The sequence below is a fragment of the Festucalex cinctus genome, chromosome 10 (genome assembly GCF_051991245.1).
Source record: "Festucalex cinctus isolate MCC-2025b chromosome 10, RoL_Fcin_1.0, whole genome shotgun sequence".
Lineage (NCBI taxonomy): Eukaryota > Metazoa > Chordata > Actinopteri > Syngnathiformes > Syngnathidae > Festucalex > Festucalex cinctus.
The window spans coordinates 29353425-29373472 of NC_135420.1; the positions used below are offsets into that span (position 1 = coordinate 29353425).

The 20048-nt window shown below is 43.8% G+C and overlaps 4 protein-coding genes across 14 annotated transcripts; 3 read left to right on the forward strand and 1 right to left on the reverse strand.

Annotated features, from left to right (window-relative positions):
• Positions 1–892: 892 nt before the first annotated feature.
• On the reverse strand, positions 893–6661 carry ctns (cystinosin, lysosomal cystine transporter). Of its 2 annotated transcripts, XM_077534762.1 has the most exons (11): positions 6558–6661; positions 6171–6229; positions 5997–6078; positions 4964–5054; positions 4794–4900; positions 4594–4731; positions 3224–3323; positions 3000–3119; positions 2056–2226; positions 1859–1976; positions 893–1784 (listed from the first exon to the last, which is right to left on the reverse strand). In XM_077534762.1, the coding sequence occupies exons 2-11, from the start codon at positions 6220–6222 to the stop codon at positions 1642–1644; spliced, it is 1122 nt and encodes a 373-aa protein (XP_077390888.1). In that variant the 5' UTR covers positions 6223–6229; positions 6558–6661; the 3' UTR covers positions 893–1641. The 2 variants fall into 2 exon arrangements, with proteins under 2 accessions (XP_077390888.1, XP_077390887.1); XM_077534761.1 differs by lacking the exon at positions 6558–6661 and having other exon boundaries at positions 6171–6547.
• On the forward strand, positions 6188–8599 carry mrpl55 (mitochondrial ribosomal protein L55). 2 transcript variants are annotated; one of them, XM_077534764.1, is made up of 3 exons: positions 6188–6455; positions 7992–8169; positions 8257–8599. In XM_077534764.1, the coding sequence occupies exons 1-3, from the start codon at positions 6445–6447 to the stop codon at positions 8407–8409; spliced, it is 342 nt and encodes a 113-aa protein (XP_077390890.1). In that variant the 5' UTR covers positions 6188–6444; the 3' UTR covers positions 8410–8599. The 2 variants fall into 2 exon arrangements, with proteins under 2 accessions (XP_077390890.1, XP_077390889.1); XM_077534763.1 differs by lacking the exon at positions 6188–6455 and adding an exon at positions 6651–7318.
• Positions 8600–9331: 732 nt separating this feature from the next.
• On the forward strand, positions 9332–11833 carry ndufa11 (NADH:ubiquinone oxidoreductase subunit A11). The gene is made up of 4 exons (XM_077535372.1): positions 9332–9499; positions 9883–9975; positions 10439–10561; positions 11621–11833. The coding sequence occupies exons 1-4, from the start codon at positions 9421–9423 to the stop codon at positions 11731–11733; spliced, it is 408 nt and encodes a 135-aa protein (XP_077391498.1). The 5' UTR covers positions 9332–9420; the 3' UTR covers positions 11734–11833.
• A 90-nt stretch (positions 11834–11923) lies between these two features.
• On the forward strand, positions 11924–19866 carry slc5a9 (solute carrier family 5 member 9). 9 transcript variants are annotated; one of them, XM_077535352.1, is made up of 14 exons: positions 11924–12072; positions 13505–13605; positions 13822–13893; positions 14156–14260; positions 14330–14494; positions 14573–14678; positions 15184–15264; positions 15574–15779; positions 17528–17663; positions 17727–17834; positions 17905–18055; positions 18125–18293; positions 18366–18581; positions 19306–19866. In XM_077535352.1, the coding sequence occupies exons 1-14, from the start codon at positions 12054–12056 to the stop codon at positions 19618–19620; spliced, it is 1950 nt and encodes a 649-aa protein (XP_077391478.1). In that variant the 5' UTR covers positions 11924–12053; the 3' UTR covers positions 19621–19866. The 9 variants fall into 9 exon arrangements, with proteins under 9 accessions (XP_077391478.1, XP_077391474.1, XP_077391473.1 ...); XM_077535348.1 differs by having other exon boundaries at positions 17528–17834; XM_077535347.1 differs by having other exon boundaries at positions 18125–18581.
• The last annotated feature ends 182 nt before the right edge of the window (positions 19867–20048 follow it).

The following is a 20048-nucleotide window of genomic DNA, read 5'->3' on the forward strand; positions in this document are numbered from 1 at the left end:
CAAAAACAATTTTCTCTGAGAAATGCTTGATTTCTTTTTTTTAAGAAAAAGAAAAAAAAATCTTATTTATAAATTAGAATATTTATAATTTATCATTTGAAAAAAAATAGTTTTTTATTTTATTTTTTTTTTTTTTTTTTTTTTTTTTACAAAAAACGTGATGTATTTTTCAAGATTTTTTTTTTTTTACAAGAAGTATTTTTCTAAAATGTGTTTTAAAATTTAAATAACAAAATAGTTTATTTTAAATTATATATAATGGAGGGTGGGGACCAAAACAAATTATTATTTAAAAAAAAGAAGCCTCATTTAGTCCCCCTTTTTTTCCTAGGATAAAAAGTATTCATTTGAGGAATTTTTTTTTTTTCAAGATAATGGTTGTGCAAGTAAAATATTTTTTGAGGGGAAAAAAAAAGTCATTTTTTCAAGTATGTATTTATGTTTATCAAGAAAAAAAACAATATAAAATAAATAAATAAATAAGACATTAATAAAAAACTACATGAATATTTAATTTTTTTTTAAAAAAGACAAGATATTCTGGGAATGTATTTTTCACTATTTTATGTTAAATATATGTTAAATATTAATAAAAAAAACTACATTAATATTCTTAAAAAATAAAAAAGAAAGACAAGATCTTCTGGGAATGTATTTTCAGTATTTTATTTTAAATATATAAAAATATTTTTATTTGAAGAAAAACAAATCTCATTTATGGGGAGGTGGAAAAAAAATGACTCCCAAAAAACTTTTTGAGAAGTTTGTATTTGTTTTTTATGAAAAAAACAAACAAACAATCAAAATAATACTAACTAAATAACATAAATAAACAATAAAATAATAAATAAACAATAAAATAAACAATAATGCAGGCAAGATCTTCTGGGAATGTATTTTTAAGTATTTTATTTTAAATATGTTCAAATATTTTTATTTGAAGAAAAAAAAAAACATTTTTGGGGGGTCAAAAAAAAAATAAAAAATTACCCCCCCAAGCCCTCCTACCCACCTACCCCTAGGGGGAAAAAAAGTCACGAGAAGAAACATTTGTGCCTTATTGCCTTAATTATTTTTAGAGGAAAAGGGAGAAAAAAACAACATTAAGATTTATTTAAAAAAAAAAAAATCTCAATCTTCAATTAAGATTTGAATTAAAGGGATACTTGACTCATTGAGCCATTTTCAGCAGTCAAAAGTTCATATTTTGTCTACAGTTAATGTGGTAACTTCATTATTTTTCATGTACAACTAATATATTGATTAAAAAGTCATTTTTCGACTTGCCGTCGACTGATGATGATGACATCAAGTCGGGAACGACCAATCGTGGCTCACCTGTTTTCTGGGTTTGGTCAGCAAAGTGAGCCACGATTGGTCGTTACTCAGCACAGGTGATGTCATCATCAGTCGACAGCAAGTCGAAAAATGACTTTTGAAGAAATGTATTCATTGTACATGAAAAATAATGAAGTTATCACATTAATAATGGACAAAACTCACTTCACTTTTCACTGCTGAAAATGTTTCAATGAGTCAAGTCTCCCTTTCAAGAACGTCCGTGGCCGAAAACGTTGTCGACCGGTTCAATTGGAACTCTTCGTCGCGCGTTACAGTTGAAGGAGGTGAAGAGGCGGAGCTTCACTCGGTCTGGCTGCGTCCGATTTCCTGGTAGCGCGGGCGGTACAAGCAGTAATGTTGAACGATGAAGAGCACGTCGAAGACCACCGAGAAGAGACCCAGGCCGAACTTGGTGGGGTCCCCGAAGATCAGGCGCCACTCGTCTGCGCGCGACAAAAGCGGACAATCGCAATCGGGCGCAAACGATTCGGCAAATCGGCCGAGACGCGTTACCGACCGTTGTTGTAGGAATCCAGAATCATCTGCGCGATGCTGAGCACGCCGCCGGCGAAGTCGAGCAGCACGGTGCCGATGCTCCAGCCGTCCGTGCTCTTCCGACGGTAGTTCATGAAGGCCTGACGGCGACGGCGGGCGGGAAAGTCACGTGACGTTCTGACCGAGCAATTTGCCTGCGGGAGGGTGGGCGGGACCGACCTGCGGCACGTACTTGACCAGCGTGACGGCCAGCTTGATGTAGGAGAAGTAGTAGAGGTAATCCAACCAGCTGAGTTGACGCGAGACGGCCAGCAACAAGGTCACGCCCGCAAACGACCAGCCAATCAGCAGCAGGAGGCGGGCCGTCCGCGACACCCTCTGACCGCCCCTCTAAACGGGGGGGAAAACAAATGTTCATGCTTTCACGTCATAAAACACAAACAAACAAAAAACAAAACAAAAATAAATAAACACTTTCATGTCTCAAAAAGAAAAAATAAAATAAAAATAAACACACTTTAACGTAACAAAAAAAAAAATAATAAAAAAATCACACTTTCACATCACAAAAAACAAACAAACAAAAACAAACGCTTTCATGTCACAAATAAAACAACAACAAAAAAACACTTTCACTTCACTAAAAACAAACAACAAAAAACGCTTTCACACCCCGGAACTTTCACACTTTCATGTCACATTAAAAAACAAAAAAAAACAAAAAAAAAACACCCTAGCCCTAACAAAGCTCTGCCAGCCTTTTACACAGACCACAGCAAAAAAATAAATAAATAAACGTGATTGCTTTCAGAAACTGCAGAAAATCCAACAGCCACTCATCTTTCACACAGAAGCCTGCAAAAAAAAAAAAAAAATTACTTTCAGGCAGAGATACAGCGCTGATCCATCTTTGCCTTTTACACAGATCGTCGCAAAGAATTTTCACACAGCATCTTACCCACCTTTGCATGATTTTACACACAATCCTGTCTGGGGCTGCGTGAAATTTCACACAGAGATACCGCGCAAGTGACTACAGTCATGTTCCAGCTCTAAAACACAACTTAAACCGCGTCGGTGCAAACAACAGGGGGACTAAGCCTGGACATGCTTTTTTTGGAGGAAGCCTTTCACACGGAGATCCTGCAAAGTTCCTGACCAACCTCGTAGACGGCGGCCTGTCCCACGTAGATGAGACACAGCAGGAAGGCGTGCAGGCTGAAGAAGACGTCGTTGGCCTGGACCGGGTTGATGCCGTTGGGGTTCCTCCGCAGGTACGCCTCCTGCTCAGGAAAGCGGGCGTGTGAAAAAAAAAAAGATCAATCAATCACGTGACGCGTCTCGTCTCGCATGACGTGCGACGGGGGGGCCGGGCAAAAGGCGTCACCTTGATGGGCGTCACCCAGAAGAGGCCCACGTTGAAGACGCTGTAGGCCAAGAAGCCGGTCAGGTTGAGGGCCAGGAAGTCAAAGTTGAGGCCCACCACGCTGGGAATGACAGCAAAGGGTCAAAGGTCACGCCACTTTCCACGAGGCCCGGTCGTCGCGTGACTTGCAATCAATGATTAATGTGACTGCTGCGGAAGAAAAGCAGGCACATTATTACCATCCTAGAAAACGACATTTCATTTATTTGTCTTTATTTACCGGAATTTTTCAGACAAAATGCATCCCGAACCGTTGAATGTACCGGCACAAATGAGGTCTCAAAAGATGCGGCTCCATCTGACTCGGCGGGGAATTACTTTTTTTTCGGAATTCCGAGTTACCATGGCGACGCAATTCCCCCCCCCCCCCCCCCCCCCCCAAAAAAACAAAAAAACAAAAAAACTCCAAAAAGTCACATAGGAATGAATGAAGAAGGGGGGGAAAAGATCCACAAATCAAGTACCTTGGTATTGACCTGATTTCAACAGGAAGTGACCCAGAAGAGACCTAAAATCACCAGGAAGTGACCTGATTTCAACAGGAAGTGACCTAAAATCAACAGGCAGTGACCTGATTTCAACAGGAAGTGATTGAGAAGTGACCTGAATTCAACAGGAAGTGCCTTAATTTCAACAGGAAGTGACTTGATTTCAACAGAATTTGGCAAACTGTTCAGTGCATGCGGCTTTCCACCTTGCAAGAATCAGCAGTCGCATCCAACATTTCTACGGAAATGTTTCTAGTTTGTATATATTGACTGGACACATGCCAGTGCAAGCTGTTGAAGTCACAGGGCGGCCATCTTGCTCCTCCCACCTCTTAAGCAGACTACTATATAAACTATACGGTATATGATGAGACAAATACAGCTCATAGGCAGTTAGTATTAGGCCGGAGGCGAGTTTGTGCCGGGATACTCACAATTTATTAACAAGGAAAAGGAAAATGTTCATGCTTTGAAGACCCCCTTTTTCTTTTATAGCTCAGTTCCTTAGACCTCAATATTAGATTTGGCAGAGGCATCTTTTGTTGAATTACGGTTAGAATTCTTTAAAAAAATATGTACAGGTTTCCTCCTGTACTAAACATCATGAAGTATATCATTTATACATGTATTTATTTAAGGCAAGTGTCTGAAGTCCTCTTGTTTAATAAATTGATAACACCATAAATCATGCAGTTTTTACCAAGTACTTTCTCAAATGTTCTCCAATTTGGATACTGTAAATGTATGGGATGGTATGGTGAGAAATGTTTCTTGGGAGGAGCAACATGGCCGCCTCGTGACCTCAAAAGTCTTGGCCAATGGTCTATCCAGTCATGTATTTACCTTTTGCGCCGCCAGTTCTCCCAGACTTGCGGGTAGAAGGAGACGGACCAGGCCAGGAAGTAGATCCAGCCCACCGCCTCGCTGAGCAGCGCCAGCGCGTCGCTGCGGACCACCAGGAAGCGCAGGCGCCACGCCCGACTGCCGAGACACACCGGTCAGGAGGCGGAGCCGCCGGCGCCGCCGACACGCCCGACACTCACCTGCCATCGTCTTCTGTGCCGTTACTCAGCAGGTACGCCGTCACCTGTCCGGCCGCGTGGGCCGTCACCGCGAACGTGACCGACGTCGCTGCGGCGGGAAGCGTCACCTAAACGACAAGCGGGATTGTGGGTTGTGGCGGGTTTTTTTTTTTTTTTTTGGTTGGCCTCACCTGCTCCGGCAAGCTGATGATGTCTGAGAAGTTGCCCTTGGAGCTGTAAGTGACGTTGAGGCGGATCGCCAGCGGCTGCAACGGCGGCGCGCTGAAAACACGCACGTGCGACGGATTAGCAAACGCGTGCTAACCGATGCAAAATTCAGCAAAAATCGAAGAAAAACGACTAACGTGCAAGCTGCTGCATTTACAATAGTGGTGTGCGACACTGCAAATGTTGCTTTCCATCCGATACCAAGTCAATACAGGGCCAGTATCGCCGATACCAATAGATACTTTTTGAAAATTATATTTATAAATTAAAAAAAAAAAGAATAAAATAAGGTAGCTGTATCATTAAATTGCGTATTCACAATCACATTTCAACCTTGAAGTGTTTTTGTGTTTTGTCTTTTTTTTTTTTTTAAAGGACAAAACGAGGACAAAGTTAATTGATAAATAGAAAATACTTGAAAATACAATACTTACGTGTAGGCGTCTTGATAATCTATCGGGAGACAAAATATCACGATATATCGCCCCTATTCTTAATTAATTGTAATTACCCAAGATAATGTTCAACTATTTGGATTGGTGATGCTTTCCTCAGACTGGTCAAATTCAGATAAAAGTATGGAACTTATTGTATGTCTTTGCGATATGCATATTGCATGACCCAATATTGCAATCTCAATATTTTTTTCGATACATTGCCCAGTCCTACTACACCCGAGATGGCTGATTCCCATTCCTGTCACTCATTTCTAACTCCCTAATCGCTAATATGAACATTTTTAGGGGACTTATTTGTATGTCAACAAATGTTGAATGGAGGAAAATGGACTTGGCTTGTTTGTCGGAGACGCCTCACCTTAAAATACAAAAACAACAAACAAACAAAACCGGTGATACGTCTTGAACAAACACGTAAAGGCTCCTGTTGCTTTCACTCATCCATGACCATTTTGCAACATTTACCTGGAGCCAGACGACTGGCAACCTACAAAGACATCCTCCCACCTTTTTTTGTGTTCACTTTGTGCTTGCTCACCTGGAGGCGATGGTGAGGTTGGCACTGGTGCGTTCTTGGAGCGTCACCTCCTCCGGGCCAGACAGCGACAAAACCTGTGATTCTGCGTCAGACAGGTGAGACACACGATCACTTCGTAAACTTTCGAAATCAAAATCATTTTTGCCTCGAATGCTGGCTGTTAAGTCACCTGACCTGAGATGTCGGCCAGCAGCCACAGCAGCAGCAACAGCTGCGGGAGCCTCATCTCTGAACTGCGACACATACGCACAAAAACAAGCCATTCAAACATTACAACGTCACTGCACTCGCGCTTATTCTATAATAAAACCGTTACGATCAGGTGACAGTTTTGTAAAGAAGCAGTAATACACGAAAACTGAACTACCGCGATAACGCAACGTCTGTTTTAACAGATACGGCTCAGGTCCGTAAACGCATCAAGTAGAAGAAACCGTCGTCAGCACACATGCAATTCTGGTCAGTAAACGCAACAAACAAAAACAAAAATCGTCGGAAGTAACTTGACATTCATTCCGTCGACGATTGACTTTTCTTTGCGAGAGACGAGATTGAACTCACCACAGGGAAGGTGTTTCTCGATGCTTTGCCGGTCACGTGACAAGTTAAATAAATAAATAAATAAATAAATAAATAAAATGGGCCGGAACGTTTAGCCGGCTCTGATATACTTATGAACGACGGCTCAATTTGAGCTGTGTGCGCTAGGCGGGTCAAGGTCGTCAGTGAGTTCTATTCATTTGGGCGGCAAGAAACACACACACAAAAAAAGAATGAACATTCAGACATATTCTGCTGCATTCGATTGTGCATAACATGACAAAAGAAACCGGAAATAACCTTTAACTGTTGTATGTATTATTTCTTTTACCTCCCCCAAAAAATGTTTTATATTTATAACACGTTTTGTAATTGACAAAAAAAGTTAGACCCCATGGAAAGCAGTATGAAAATAAGCACGTTATAACCTATTTGCAATGCCCATGCATTACCTTAGGTGTGATAGTCGCCCCTACCAACATGGCCGCCATGTAGGGATGGTGGTTAGCCGAGCTGCTGCTGCTGCGCGATGGATTTATTTTATTTTTTTTCCTGTCCCCAATAAAAATAAAATGTTTATGGCTCCCGTGGCCTTCTTTGTTACTAGAGTCTTTTTTTTTATAAGTGTAATTCGGAAACATTCAGAATTTTAAAAACATTGGCTTCCGGGGTTAACGATTTTACTTCCGTGTGACGTTAAGAGTCCTACTCAATGCTAATTAGCATTTTTAGCTAGTCGCCAGCATGTCGTGGATAAACAACACACATCGCTTGTTCTTATGGTAAGATCAACTTTTATTTTTACGTTGTTATTACGTCTTATTTTGTTTATGATGAACAAAACGACTCATATTACGGTATTTTATGATTTATTCACTCGGTTTGAAGCACACGAATCAGGCTGCATGAATCTCACTTGCGTGACAAAACTTTGCTTTCCTTGAGAGGGTTTGCACTAATATTTCTTTCTCTCTCTGGGTTTTAATTGAACTTTGACCCCTGAAATACAGAGTATTAGTAAACTTTTCTTTCATAATTTAACATCTTCACTTGCTGAAGCATCATGAAGACAGGTCAATTTACAGCAAACAAAATAGCTGTTTGTTTTTTGTGCGTTTTTTTATTTTTTTCTTTTTTTTTTAGAAGAAATTAAACATTTACATTTTCTTCCACACAGATAATTAAAATTAGTCATCATAACCACAGTTGCAATAATTTGAAGTCTTACAACCCGGTCAACTTCTAATGTTTGAGAAAAAAAAATGCCAGGAATATAAAATGAGTCCTGAGAATCACCAGCCAATGCCCCTGACAATTTATCAGTAAGTCAGATTACAAAATAAACAAAGTCACTTTACAGGGTCTTGAATTTTGTTGTTTAATTTTTTTTTTTAGGTTGGATTTAAATGTCTTTGAATGGTTGACTGTTGTTGTAATTTGTGACGCTTTCTTCAGGTGTCGTTTGAGGCCCGCGTCCCTCGCGCGACCTTTGCTCGCTCGCCTCAACTCCAACAGGACGTCGGTGGTGCGCTGCTCTCGCCAGAAATACGAGCGCTTGTACCCGGTGATGCTGGTGCGCCCCGACGGCTCCACCATCAACATCCGATACAAAGAACCCAGACGCATCCTCATGGTGACTTTTCCACTCGTCTTTGTCTTATTTCCACCTTTTGTCTCCATATGTAAGTTAACTTTTTTTTTTTTTTCCTTCTTTTTCTAGATGCCAGTCGATCTGTCCACGTTGCCGGAGGAGGAGCGCCGTCGTCGGCAGAAGAAGCGCGAAGCCAAGAAGACGGTGAAAGAGACCGTGGTCCACTACGAGGACGACTTCAAGGTGGACACGTACAGTCAATTCTGGAACAAGAAGAAATAAAAAAGAAAACGTGTATATATTTTATCACCAATTGTCTGTTTGGATTTTGGACCATTGCTTTTGTGTATTTAAGTGTGTACGTGTCCATTTAAAAACACTTCAACACCATGCTGTGTCATTTGTCGTGCTCACTGATTCGCTTCCTGCTTTTCAATTTATTGAAATAAACATTGTTGTACATTTGATAATATTTGGAATATTTCTTTCCCTCAATAGTAGAACAACAATGACTAAATTTGAACAGTCTCATGGTGGTGAATTCAAAGATACGTTCTCTTGATTTTTTGTGGGATTTATAGTTAGATGTTTTTGTCTGATAGTCCAGTATAGTAGTGTAGTCCAATGGTACAAAAATCACTACAGCAGTAGCCTTACGGAGGACCAAAACTGCCAAAATTCAACATAAATAACTAAATAAATACATTAATAAATGACTAAATAAACAAATTACTCAATAAATAAATGACTGACTAAAAGTGAAAATTAAAACAGATATAAAAAAATACAATTCAAAAATTAAATACAATTTTATTTTTATTTTCACTTTTAGTCATTTATTTATTTTTATTTAGGCATTTATTTATTTTGAATTTTGGCAGCTTTGGTCCTCCATAGTTTTGGTCCTCCATCGTAGCCACTGTTTACTTCGACTTTTTTTTTTTTTTTTTTTAAGATAAACAATACAAAACAGTTTAACAGTCAGGGGGAGACAAATGCATAAAAGAAACTTTATATATAAATTTCACATAAATATAAGGTTTTGCTTGCTTTCTTATTTGTGGACTGTCGTATAGACTTAATCTATTGTTTGACTTCATTCTTCAACATAGAAAAATGAGGTTTCTGCTTAATGTATCGACATTGCGGCGATAATGTGAAAAGAAAAAAAAAGTTTTACTTCCTGTGCAGTAGGTGGCGGTAATGCGCTGCACGCCTCTTCCGTTTTTTTTCGCGTGAAGCCTCGCGAGAATTGACGAGCTTGCTTTGTCCTTGCTAGCGGTCTTGGGAGCAATGGGCTACTGGGACGTTCCAGACGGCACCGACTGCGTGCAAAAAACATGGATAACAACCAAGCTGGCCACCACCATAGGTGAATAATGGACACAGTCGACAGTTTATGTGAAACGCTACAGATGCCGAAAGTTGCTGAGCCGCGAACGTCGCGAAGCTACGTCCTGGACTTGACTTGGAGCTCATGCTAAAACTCTCAGTTAGCTTAGCATGCCGCTAAAAAGGAGCGAATTCTTTGGTTAAACTCAGTGATGATTTAAAACATGCCTTTATAGATGTAACTGATAGACATCTTGCTTTGCAAATGACGTCGAAGGAATTCATTTCACGAATGGCAGTGGGTGTCACTGTCGGAATTTGCCGCAGTTCTCGTGTAAACGCTATTACAGGAGGAATATAATGATGAATATGAATAATAATCTGCTGCCAACTTTGAAGGTGACTGTGTTGTGTCTTTTTCAGGCCTGGTGGGCTCGGCCTATCACCTGGTCGCCTTCCAGCCTGAAACTGTCATGGAAGCGATACAGCGGGCAGGAAACGTCACGATGACCATGGGTGCGTTTTTAACTGTCAAGCGAGATGGTTATCACACAAGTATGACTGTTACCATGGTTACAGCAACGCAGACATCAATGTTACCATGGTAACATTAGGGTGGATAGGACTGCAAATATGCCCGTTACCATGGTTACATTAACATGAACGTGACGTAGTAACATTAGCATTCATGCAATTTGTTAGCATGATTACGGTAACATGAGTATGACTGTAACCGTAGCTACAAAAACGCAAATATGATCGTTACCATGGTTACATTATTGTGAACGTGACTGTTACTAACCATAGTTACGTGAACGGCAATATGTGACTGTTACGTGAATGCAAATGAGTTACCACGGTTACCTTAGTGCGAATATGACCGTTAGCATGTTTATGTTTATGTTTGTCAGCGTGGATAATTTGCACCGCGCAAGTGAGCGTTGTTAATTTGATCGACGTGTCCGTCTGTCTCGCCCAGCGGCGATGGGGGCCATCTTCGGCGTGACCACGTGTCTGACGGCTCAGGCCCGCGACGCTCCGGACGAACCGCTCAACTACTTTGTGGGCGGGTGCGCTTCCGGCATCTTCCTGGGCGCCCGCAGTAAGTAGGCGGCGAGGGTGATGATGTCGTGGATGCATAATTATGTCTCTTATCATGAAGGTACATTTGTTTTTATTTATTTATCAACCACTGGAAACTTAGTATAAAATCTGTCACAGGAATGTAAATGGGTGTTTTTGCCACTTTATTTACATGGCGCTGTGGTTGTAATTATTATTTATGGTTTTGATCAGGTCATGTTCAATCAAACATACATTCTTACATGATGAATGTATTGGATTCAATTATAAATACAAATATTGATATTTTTACAAATGCACCAAGTAAGAGAACGATGTTTCGGCTATTTTGCAGCGTTGCTACTTCTCGGAATGTCTTCCATATCAAAGTCAAATTGCTACTGCATGAAATCCTGAACTGAATCCAAAATCAATGTGAATCGTGCGTGGAATCGAATCGGGCCCTTCTGAATCGAATGGATTTTGGAAATCTGAATCGATACCCAGCCCGAAATTGTCCAATGACATTGTCACAAATAGTGACATCATAAATGACGAGCGACGTCCTGACCACTTTTGACGCAAAAAAAATTACATCAATAAAAAAGGGAAATAATAAAGAAAGAAAAGAATATAAAATAAATAAATAAAATAATGTTTTTTTGTTTTTTTTATTATTTTGTATCCTATTTTATGATATAATTATATGGTTTCTGCTCGTGAGGTGGGAGTAACAAGATGGCCGCCCTTGCGCTGGAGTGTATGGGCTATCGGCTATCCAGTCACATATACAAGTCAGTGATCCTGACCAATGACATCGCCGCCATGTTCATTGACATCTTTACTGTTGACATTATCGTCACTTGTAAAACAACGATTAGTAATAACATCAAAATGACATCATCATATTCATCATTGTGGCTAGTGACATCATCGATGCGACCGCGGATTTGATTGTGACATCGTTTGAATTTGCAGAGTGAATATTTTTCGTGGTTTCATCAGTCTGAGCTTGTCTTTCTTTTTTTTTTTTCCCCGTGCGTGCGTGCGTGCGTGCGTGTGTGCGTGCGTGTGTGCGTGCGTGCGTGCGTGCGTGTAGCCCACAGCATCACGACGGGCGCGTCGGCTTGTTTGGGTCTTGGAACGCTGGCCTTCTTCGGCAAGGTGGCCAAGATGGAGAACTGGAGACTGATGGGACCTCCCAAATTGTGACCGGCATGCAAACCTTTTGTAAATTGTGTCCTCTCTCTCTCTCTCTCTCGTAAACGCGTGTCTGTCGTAAAGTAATAAAGTTTTGTTGTGACAAAGTCAACCTTTGACGCGTCTTCCCCGTTTCGTTGACAAACGAGTCGAGCCGCCGCCGCCGCCCCGGCAGCTTTTTTTTCTCACCGTTTCAGCTTTCAAGCGTCGACGCCCCGGTTTTGCCGGCAGGGAAGTGACATCACGGGCACGGCCAAACGTTTTCTCGACTCGGCGCCGATCGGACGCGGCGGCAACAAGAAGAAGGCGAAGGAGACGAGCGCAGCGCCAACATGTCCGGCATCACCGAAGGTCAGTGGAGGTCGTCTTTTCGGGGGCTTTCGGGTTTGAATTTTTGAGGTTTTGTTGCTCGTGCCAGTGGGAAGAAGTTTGTCGCTTACGGGAGCAACATTCCTGCAGCAGCTGTCTGCATGCCAAAACGCTCGCTCGCTCGCAGCTGCAGAAGCTCGTCAAACGCGCCAAATGCGACAGACTGCCAAGCAAAAATTGTGCAATTTTACAGAAATTCAAATGGAATGTTGCATTCAAGGTTTTTTGTTTTAGGTGCAAAAATGAAGTCGTTTTTTTTTTCCTTTTATGTTCTTCAGTCACTTTTTTTCTTTTTCTTTTCTTTGCTTTTCATTTGCTGTGGGTTTTTTTTTTGTTTAGGTACAATGAAGTGAAAATTACATTTTTTTTATGAACACTTTTTTTGTGTCTTTAAATCTGTTATGTTTTTAAGCTAACTTTTTTTGTGCTTTAAATCATTTATTTTATTTCCAGTGAGTGTGATTTTGGTGCAAGAAAAAAAGAAAAAAAAATGGCAGTGTTTTTTCTTTTTTTTTTTTTTACTTTCTTTCATTTTTTTTTCTCTTCATTACTTTTTAATTTCTTCTGTAATTTGTTTTTCTTTGTTTTTTTTCCAGTTAATTTTTTATTTTGGTCGTCTTTTTTTATTTTATTTTAAGTCTATTATTCTGAATATTTTTTTAACTTTATTTTTCATTCCTAAGGTTTTTTTTGTGTGTTTTTATTTTAGTTTTTTTTTTCCTGTTCTGTTTGGTATTTTCTTTAGTTTTCTTGGTTTCTACTTATGTTTTTTCTTTGTTTTTTTAATGAGTTTTTTTTCCTCCTTTTTTGTTTTTCTTGTTGTCATTGATTTCTTCTCTATTTTTTTTTTCATCCTTTCAGCTACACAAATGAAGTCAATTGTAATAACAAAAGTGTGTTTATTATTTTATAACGCTTTGGGCTTATGAAGGCCAAACGATCGTAAAGTAGTCGAGCATGAGACGAATACGACGAAACGCGTGCACCAGTTTTGAGGAAAACGACGGCAAGCGAGCGAACATCACAATCCGAATATCCGACGTGAATATTTGGCGGGTGAGCGCGGTGGCGCGTGCGTTTGGCCTCGTCTGCCTAACGGTCGAGTTTTCCGGCTTGGACTTTCGCCTGCTTGTTGCCCCTCCCACATTCCAAAAAGTTATGATTGTTCAAAGGGCAGCCATCCAAGTCCTTATCGTGAAGATTTCGAAGACGCCTGTCACGAGGATGCCAAAAATAATAAAATAAAAAAAATTGGGGACGATTGCTGCTGCGTTGCCTCAGGTTCAGCGGTAAAAAAAAAAAAAAAAAAAAAAAAAAAAAAATATATATATATATATATATATATATATATATATATATAATAGAGCTAAGTTTCGTTATTGTTCACAAACCTGGTGATAAGAACTTGTTGCAGGCAACACCACGGCGACGCCTCCCGGGCCGGTTGCCATGGAGACCGCCGACATCGTGGTGGTCGTGGTCTACCTGCTCTTGGTCATGGTTGTCGGAATATGGGTCAGTCCGCGTGCGCAAACACGCACACACATTCCATCACTGCAGTTAAAAGGAATCAAGTACAAAAACTTTGTTGTAGTTTTCACGCACTAATTTGAAAACCTGTGTAGTCTGGTCTGGTTTAGTTTTTGAGGTGGTCAGACTACAAGAACACGCGTGATGCATTCTGGTGTACCTAATGTTGTGTCCAAACCTGGACGTCCATCTTGTCGTCAGGCGTCCATGAGGGCCAATGGCAGCACAGTGGGCGGGTACTTCCTGGCGGGGCGGTCCATGACGTGGTGGCCTGTGAGTACGACGGCCTGGAGTGCATCACCGACCTGTATGTATGACTGGATAGCCCATGCAAGCCGTTGAAGTCACTGGGCGGCCATCTTGCTCCTCCCATCTCGCAAGCAGACTCCTGCATAAACTATACGGTGTAACGTACAGCTGAGACGTATACAGCTCTATGGGCTATCCAGTCATATATTCAGATCAGTGGAACGCATCCGCACATTTGTTGGTTATTTTCCCACCATGAATGAATGAATGAAGTCGATTGTTTCAGATCGGCGCGTCTCTGATGTCGAGCAACATCGGAAGCGGCGCCTTCATCGGCTTGGCGGGAACGGCAGCGGCGGGCGGCATCGCTGTGAGCGGCTTCGAGCTCAACGTAAAGATGGGGGAAATCACGTGACTCCTCTTGTCCCATCCGGCCTGACTCCTCCCCCTTTGCGTGTAGGCGGCGTGGGTCCTGGTGGCGCTGGGTTGGATCTTCGTCCCGGTGTACGTGGCGGCCGGCGTGGTGACCATGCCGGAATACCTGGCCAAGCGCTTCGGAGGGCGGCGGATCCGGATGTACATGTCCGTCCTGTCCCTGGTCCTCTACATCTTCACCAAACTTTCTGTACGACGCGCACACACGCACGCATGCGACACACGTGACGCATCGTGACTATGTGTGTGTGTGTGTGTGTTCTTGCAGACGGACCTTTTCTCCGGTGCGTTGTTCATCAAAGTTTCTTTCGGCTGGAATCTGTACATGTCGACGGCAATTCTGCTCCTCATCACGTGTGTGTACACCGTGGCAGGTACGCACACACACACACACACACACACACACACACGTACTTTTCCAGACGATTGGACGTCCTCTTGCAACTACAATTGCCACATCCAATATGGTGGATGCGCTGACATGTCACGTTGAACGGGCCACCTGTTTGAGCGGCGTCTGCACCACACTGACGTGTATATGTGACTGGATAGCTGATGAAGCAAGCTGTTGAAGTCACAGGGCGGCCATCTTGTTACTCCCAACTCGCAAGTAGACGACATTATAAAGTATTCGGTCAATTTAAAACATAAATCATGCTGATTCTGCTCAGGCCTGTCTCAAATATTCTCCAGTTTCGTTACTGTAAGTGTATCGGATGGTATGCCGAGAAACGTTTCTTGGGAGGAGCAATATGGCGGCCTCGCCACCTCAAAAGTTTGGCCGATCGGCTACCAGATCGATGGATCCGAGGGTCTGACATTGGACATGGACGGAACAAGACTTGTGACATGTCAACATGACGTGCAAACTTTGTGCAGGTGGTTTGTCAGCCGTCATCTACACGGACGCATTCCAGACCGTCATCATGGTGGGAGGAGCCTTCACGCTCATGTTTATTGGTACGACACACACACACACACACACACACGTTTGTCTGTGTTTCATCGTGGGGACATCTCAATGACGTAATGCCTTTCTCCAACCGTCAAAAATGTTTGCCTCCCCCCATTCCTTACTGTAACCTCAACAAGAACCCAATTCAAACCTAAACTGTCGTCTTGACCCTCAAAAAGAGGTCTGAACTTGTGGGGACCACCAAAATGTCCCCACAATTGTAGTTAAACCTGGAAAAACACGTGTGTGTGTGTGTGTGTGGGCCCCACGATGTAGCAAAGAGCCACAGGAAGTGACGCGTGTTTGTTTGCCAGCATTCTCCAAGGTGGGCTGGTACGAAGGCCTGACGGAGGTTTACATGGCGTCGGTTCCCACGGCGACGGTGGCCAACACCACCTGCCACCTCCCTCGCCACGACGCCTTCCACATGTTTCGAGATCCGCTGACCTCAGACCTGCCCTGGCCGGGTCTCATCTTCGGACTCACCATCATCGCCACCTGGGTGTGGTGCACCGACCAGGTAGCAACACGCTAACTCGGATAAAACACGATGAGCAAGCAATGGCGAATGAAAGTCCGTTCCATAGATCCGGGATCGTTCCCTTCTCCAACACGTCTGATTCAGATTCAATTATGCTCCTAATGGGGGGGCACAGTGTGTGATTTGAAAAAAAAAAAAAACACTTCAGTCCATAAGGAACATTATTAAACATGACAAGGAAACTCAGACGTACACATGTGGGAGGAGTTTGTTGAGGTCGGGAAGAAGAAGCCATTGAATTGAAGTTCCCAACCAGTTGACGAGGACACAGACGTTGCCATGGAGACGACCTCATTTTTATCCACAAACCAAGTTGAGGAGAAAGTTTGCAAAACGTCTTTCAAGGCTGCTGTGCCAATGAGGATAAAAAAAAAACAAAAAAAAAAACGGTTTTGCGTCAGGCCGACGTCTGCTTCGAGTCTCCGAATTTGTGCTCCAAGGCGAGCTGACAACTTCTCCAAGTTGATTTTGCGAAGGAGTCCAGAAATCGCGTGCAGTGGTGAAAGTACATCGCCTGAGTGTGAATGTTGACAGGCCTGCGCGTTCCTTCAAGCGCGACGGACGGCTTCGCTGCCAAAAGTGCTGCCGGCATCTTCCGTACTTTGAGATCGATCAAGAAAAACAAACATCGCAATGCCTGTTTGAACAATTCCACTTTTGGCAGCATCTTTGACATCCTCGACACGCCACCTGTCGCGTATCCGACTGCAAAAGTTGCCTCGGCGCAAGCGGACTCTCGTACCCTCGGCAAGAACTGGATCAGGATCCTGGCGTGGGTCCAGAAAGATGTTCCAAGATGCTCCATGTTGACCGCATCGCACAGCAAACGATTTGCTGATGTGCCTCAGGTGGGCCAACGCAAGACCTTCAAAGGACTTCATGACCTCTGAAGTCTCAGCAAAAAGGTCCGGAGTCATTCGGTCCCAAAATTTTCTTTCTTGGGAACGGCGATGATGTCGAAGCCGGTTGTAAAGATCTCTCGAAGATCTGCGCGAACACCATCCGGCCCTGGAGCCTTCCGGATCGTTTGTGGCTTGAAGACGTGTGACGAAGGTTTCTGGTGGTGGCCAGTTGAAGGCTCCTTTTCAAATCTGCAGCTGAAATCATCCGGGGACGATCACATGAAGTTGGTGGCGGCTTGCAGTTCTTGCCGCAATGTCACAAGAGTCCAAAACACGTTTTCGTCTTTCATCTTCTTCTCTCGCTCATGTTCATTTCCTTTGAAGAAGTTTTGCGACTTGCGTGTACGTGACTCGATCCTCGTGCCAAAAACACGTCAGGCCGCCTTTGCCTGCCGGTGTTGGCAAACTCTTCAAATCGACCTCAGTCTGGTCTGTTCTGTTTGCGTCAAGCTCACTTCCCTGTTGCCTAAACTTGCCTGTCGAGTTCAGTCGAGTCTGTCCGGTCTGGTCTGGTGTACTTGTGCCGTGTCATGTGATCTAATCGACACTGTGGCCTGTTCCTCTCCGTCTGCATCATGGGGGACCATGTTCTGGTATTACTATCATTGTGGGGACATTTTGGTGGTCCCCTTTAGTCCAGACCTCTTTTTGAGGGTCAAGACTTTGTTTGAGAGTTTAGCTTTGAATTGGGTTATGGTTGACTTTAGGGTAAGGAATGGGGCTCGGCAATCATTTTTGATGGTTGAGGTTAGGGAAAGGCATTTTGCCGATAAAGAAGTCCCCGCAATGATACAAAGACAATCGTGTGTGTGTGTGTGTGCGCAGGTGATCGTCCAGAGGTCTCTGGCTGCGCGTTCGCTGAGTCACGCCAAAGGAGGAAGCGTGTTCGGAGGTTACCTCAAAGTGTTGCCCATGTTCTTCATCGTCATGCCAGGCATGATCAGCAGAGCGCTGTTCCCGGGTAAGACAAAAGGCCCCGCCCCCCGCTCCACACCCGCCACATGCGAAATACGCGTTTGTGCAGATGAGGTGGCGTGCGCGGAGCCGGCCGTGTGTCAGCGCGTGTGCGGAACTCCGGTGGGCTGCTCCAACATCGCGTACCCCAAACTGGTGGTGGAGCTCATGCCAGTCGGTGAGTCGCCGCCCGCCTTGCCAAACGGCGCTCGCGCAGCACGCAAATGACACGCCCCCGCGTCGCGCAGGCGTGCGCGGGCTGATGCTGGCCGTGATGTTCGCCAGCCTGCTGTCGTCGCTGACGTCCATCTTCAACAGCAGCGCCACCATCTTCACCTTGGACCTTTACCGCCAGGCCCGACCCGCCGCCTCCGAGATGGAGCTGATGATCGTGGGCAGGTGCCGCCGCCGCCACCGCCGCCGCCGTCGTGGTGTTGACGTGCGCGTGAGCGCGTGTGCCCGTCGCAGGCTCTTCATCCTGGTGCTGGTGGTCGTCAGCATCCTGTGGATTCCCATCATCCAGTCGGCAAACAGCGGCAAACTCTTTGAATACGCCCAATCGGTGGTCAGCTTTCTGGCTCCGCCCATCACAGCCGTCTTCGTCTTGGCCATCTTCTGGCCGCGTATCAACGAGCCGGTCAGTCACTCGTCGCCGTCCGGTTCCTGGCGTCTGTCGGCTTCTCATTTCCCGCGTGTGCGTGCGTGCCAGGGCGCCTTCTGGGGCCTGATGGCGGGCCTGGCGGTGGGCCTGGTCCGGATGATTCTGGAATTCTCCCACGAGGTTCCGGCGTGCGGCCAGCCGGACCTGCGTCCCTCGCTGCTGACTCGGGTGCACTACCTCTACTTCGCCGTCCTCCTGATGGCGCTCAGCCTGGCGGTGATGGTCGCCGTCAGCTTGGCCACGCCCCCCATACCCGACAAGCACGTGAGACACGCACCAACACGCGCGCACTTTTTGAAGTCAGCTGGCGACCGACGTTTCAAAAAGTTCGACGAGATGACAGACAGACAGACCGAGCGCGACGCTCTCATGTCACGTCATTCATAAAGGAACAAATGAATAAATAAATACATGTGAAAATAAAAACAAAAAAATATTATTCAAAACATTAATGCAAAAAATACATAAAAATGGATATAAAAATGTGTTAATTTTTAAATATTTTTAATTATTTAATATAATTATTTTTATTTTTTTTAGATAAAAGTGAAAATAAAAATGGATTTAATAAAAACAATAATGTTATTAATAATAATGTCCTGATGGAGCATCCTGCAGCGTGAAATAAATCAATGTGAGAGCAGAGATTTTTAATTCTATTTATATTTATTTTTGTTTTTATTTTTTGAATCTTGTCTTTTTTTTTTAAATAGGTATTATATATTGTTTTATTTCCATTTATATTTTTGCATCTAATTTTTAACTCATATTTTTTTTTATATCGGTTTTTAGTTTCACTTATTCATTGATTTATTTTTTCATGTTGGCAGTTTTGGTCCTCCATAATGTCGGCCATCTTGGGCTGCCGAAATGTTGCCCCTTGGTCCGATCAGTTGCCTTAAAAAAACACACAAAAAAGAACGCACACTTGCAATATTTCCAACTAGCGTGGATGAAAAGTTGTTGCTGACGTGCGTGCGTGCGTCAGTTGCACAGATTGACGTGGTGGTCACGACACAGCACGTCGCCTCGCGTGGATCTTGGCGCCGACCCGGCGACCCGCCCCTTTTCCGACTCGGACCCCGCCCACCCGCCGGAGCGGCCGCCGGCCCCCTTGTGGCGGCGGGCGGTCCTGCGCCTGTGCGGCCTGAGCGGCGCCTCGTCCGACGTTCCCGTCGCGCGCGGCGACGCCTCCACTACGCGGAACTTCCTGAAGGAGGCGCCGTTGTGGAGGAACGTTTGCAACGTGAACGCCTTGCTGCTGCTCGTCATCAACGTCTTCCTCTGGGGATACTACGCCTGAAGGGATGACCACAGCGCCACCTACAGCTTTCTGTGCGCTACTATGTTCCTCAGTGTCCCTCCATTACAGCGCCACCTGCTGGCCAAAGCACAGACACTTTTCCATTTGGGCATGAAAGGATGTTTATTCCTGTTTTTACTTTGACAAGAATTTCAAGTTTGACATTTTTGTTCAATTGCATAAATGATAGTTGTAACATGAAAAATCTTCTCCAAATAATATTAAACAGATGATATGTGGACCGGACCAGTGTATGGCGGTTTGCATTTTTGCATTTTCCTTTCAGGTTTTTGTTTTTTGTTTTTTTGTTTTAGTGAACTAAACGAATTCCGTGCTGGTTACAGCAACGCCACCTGGCGGTCGGGAGGGACGAAATAGAACCGTAGATACATTTGTAGCTTTCGTTTTGAGGTTCCGAAAGTAAACAA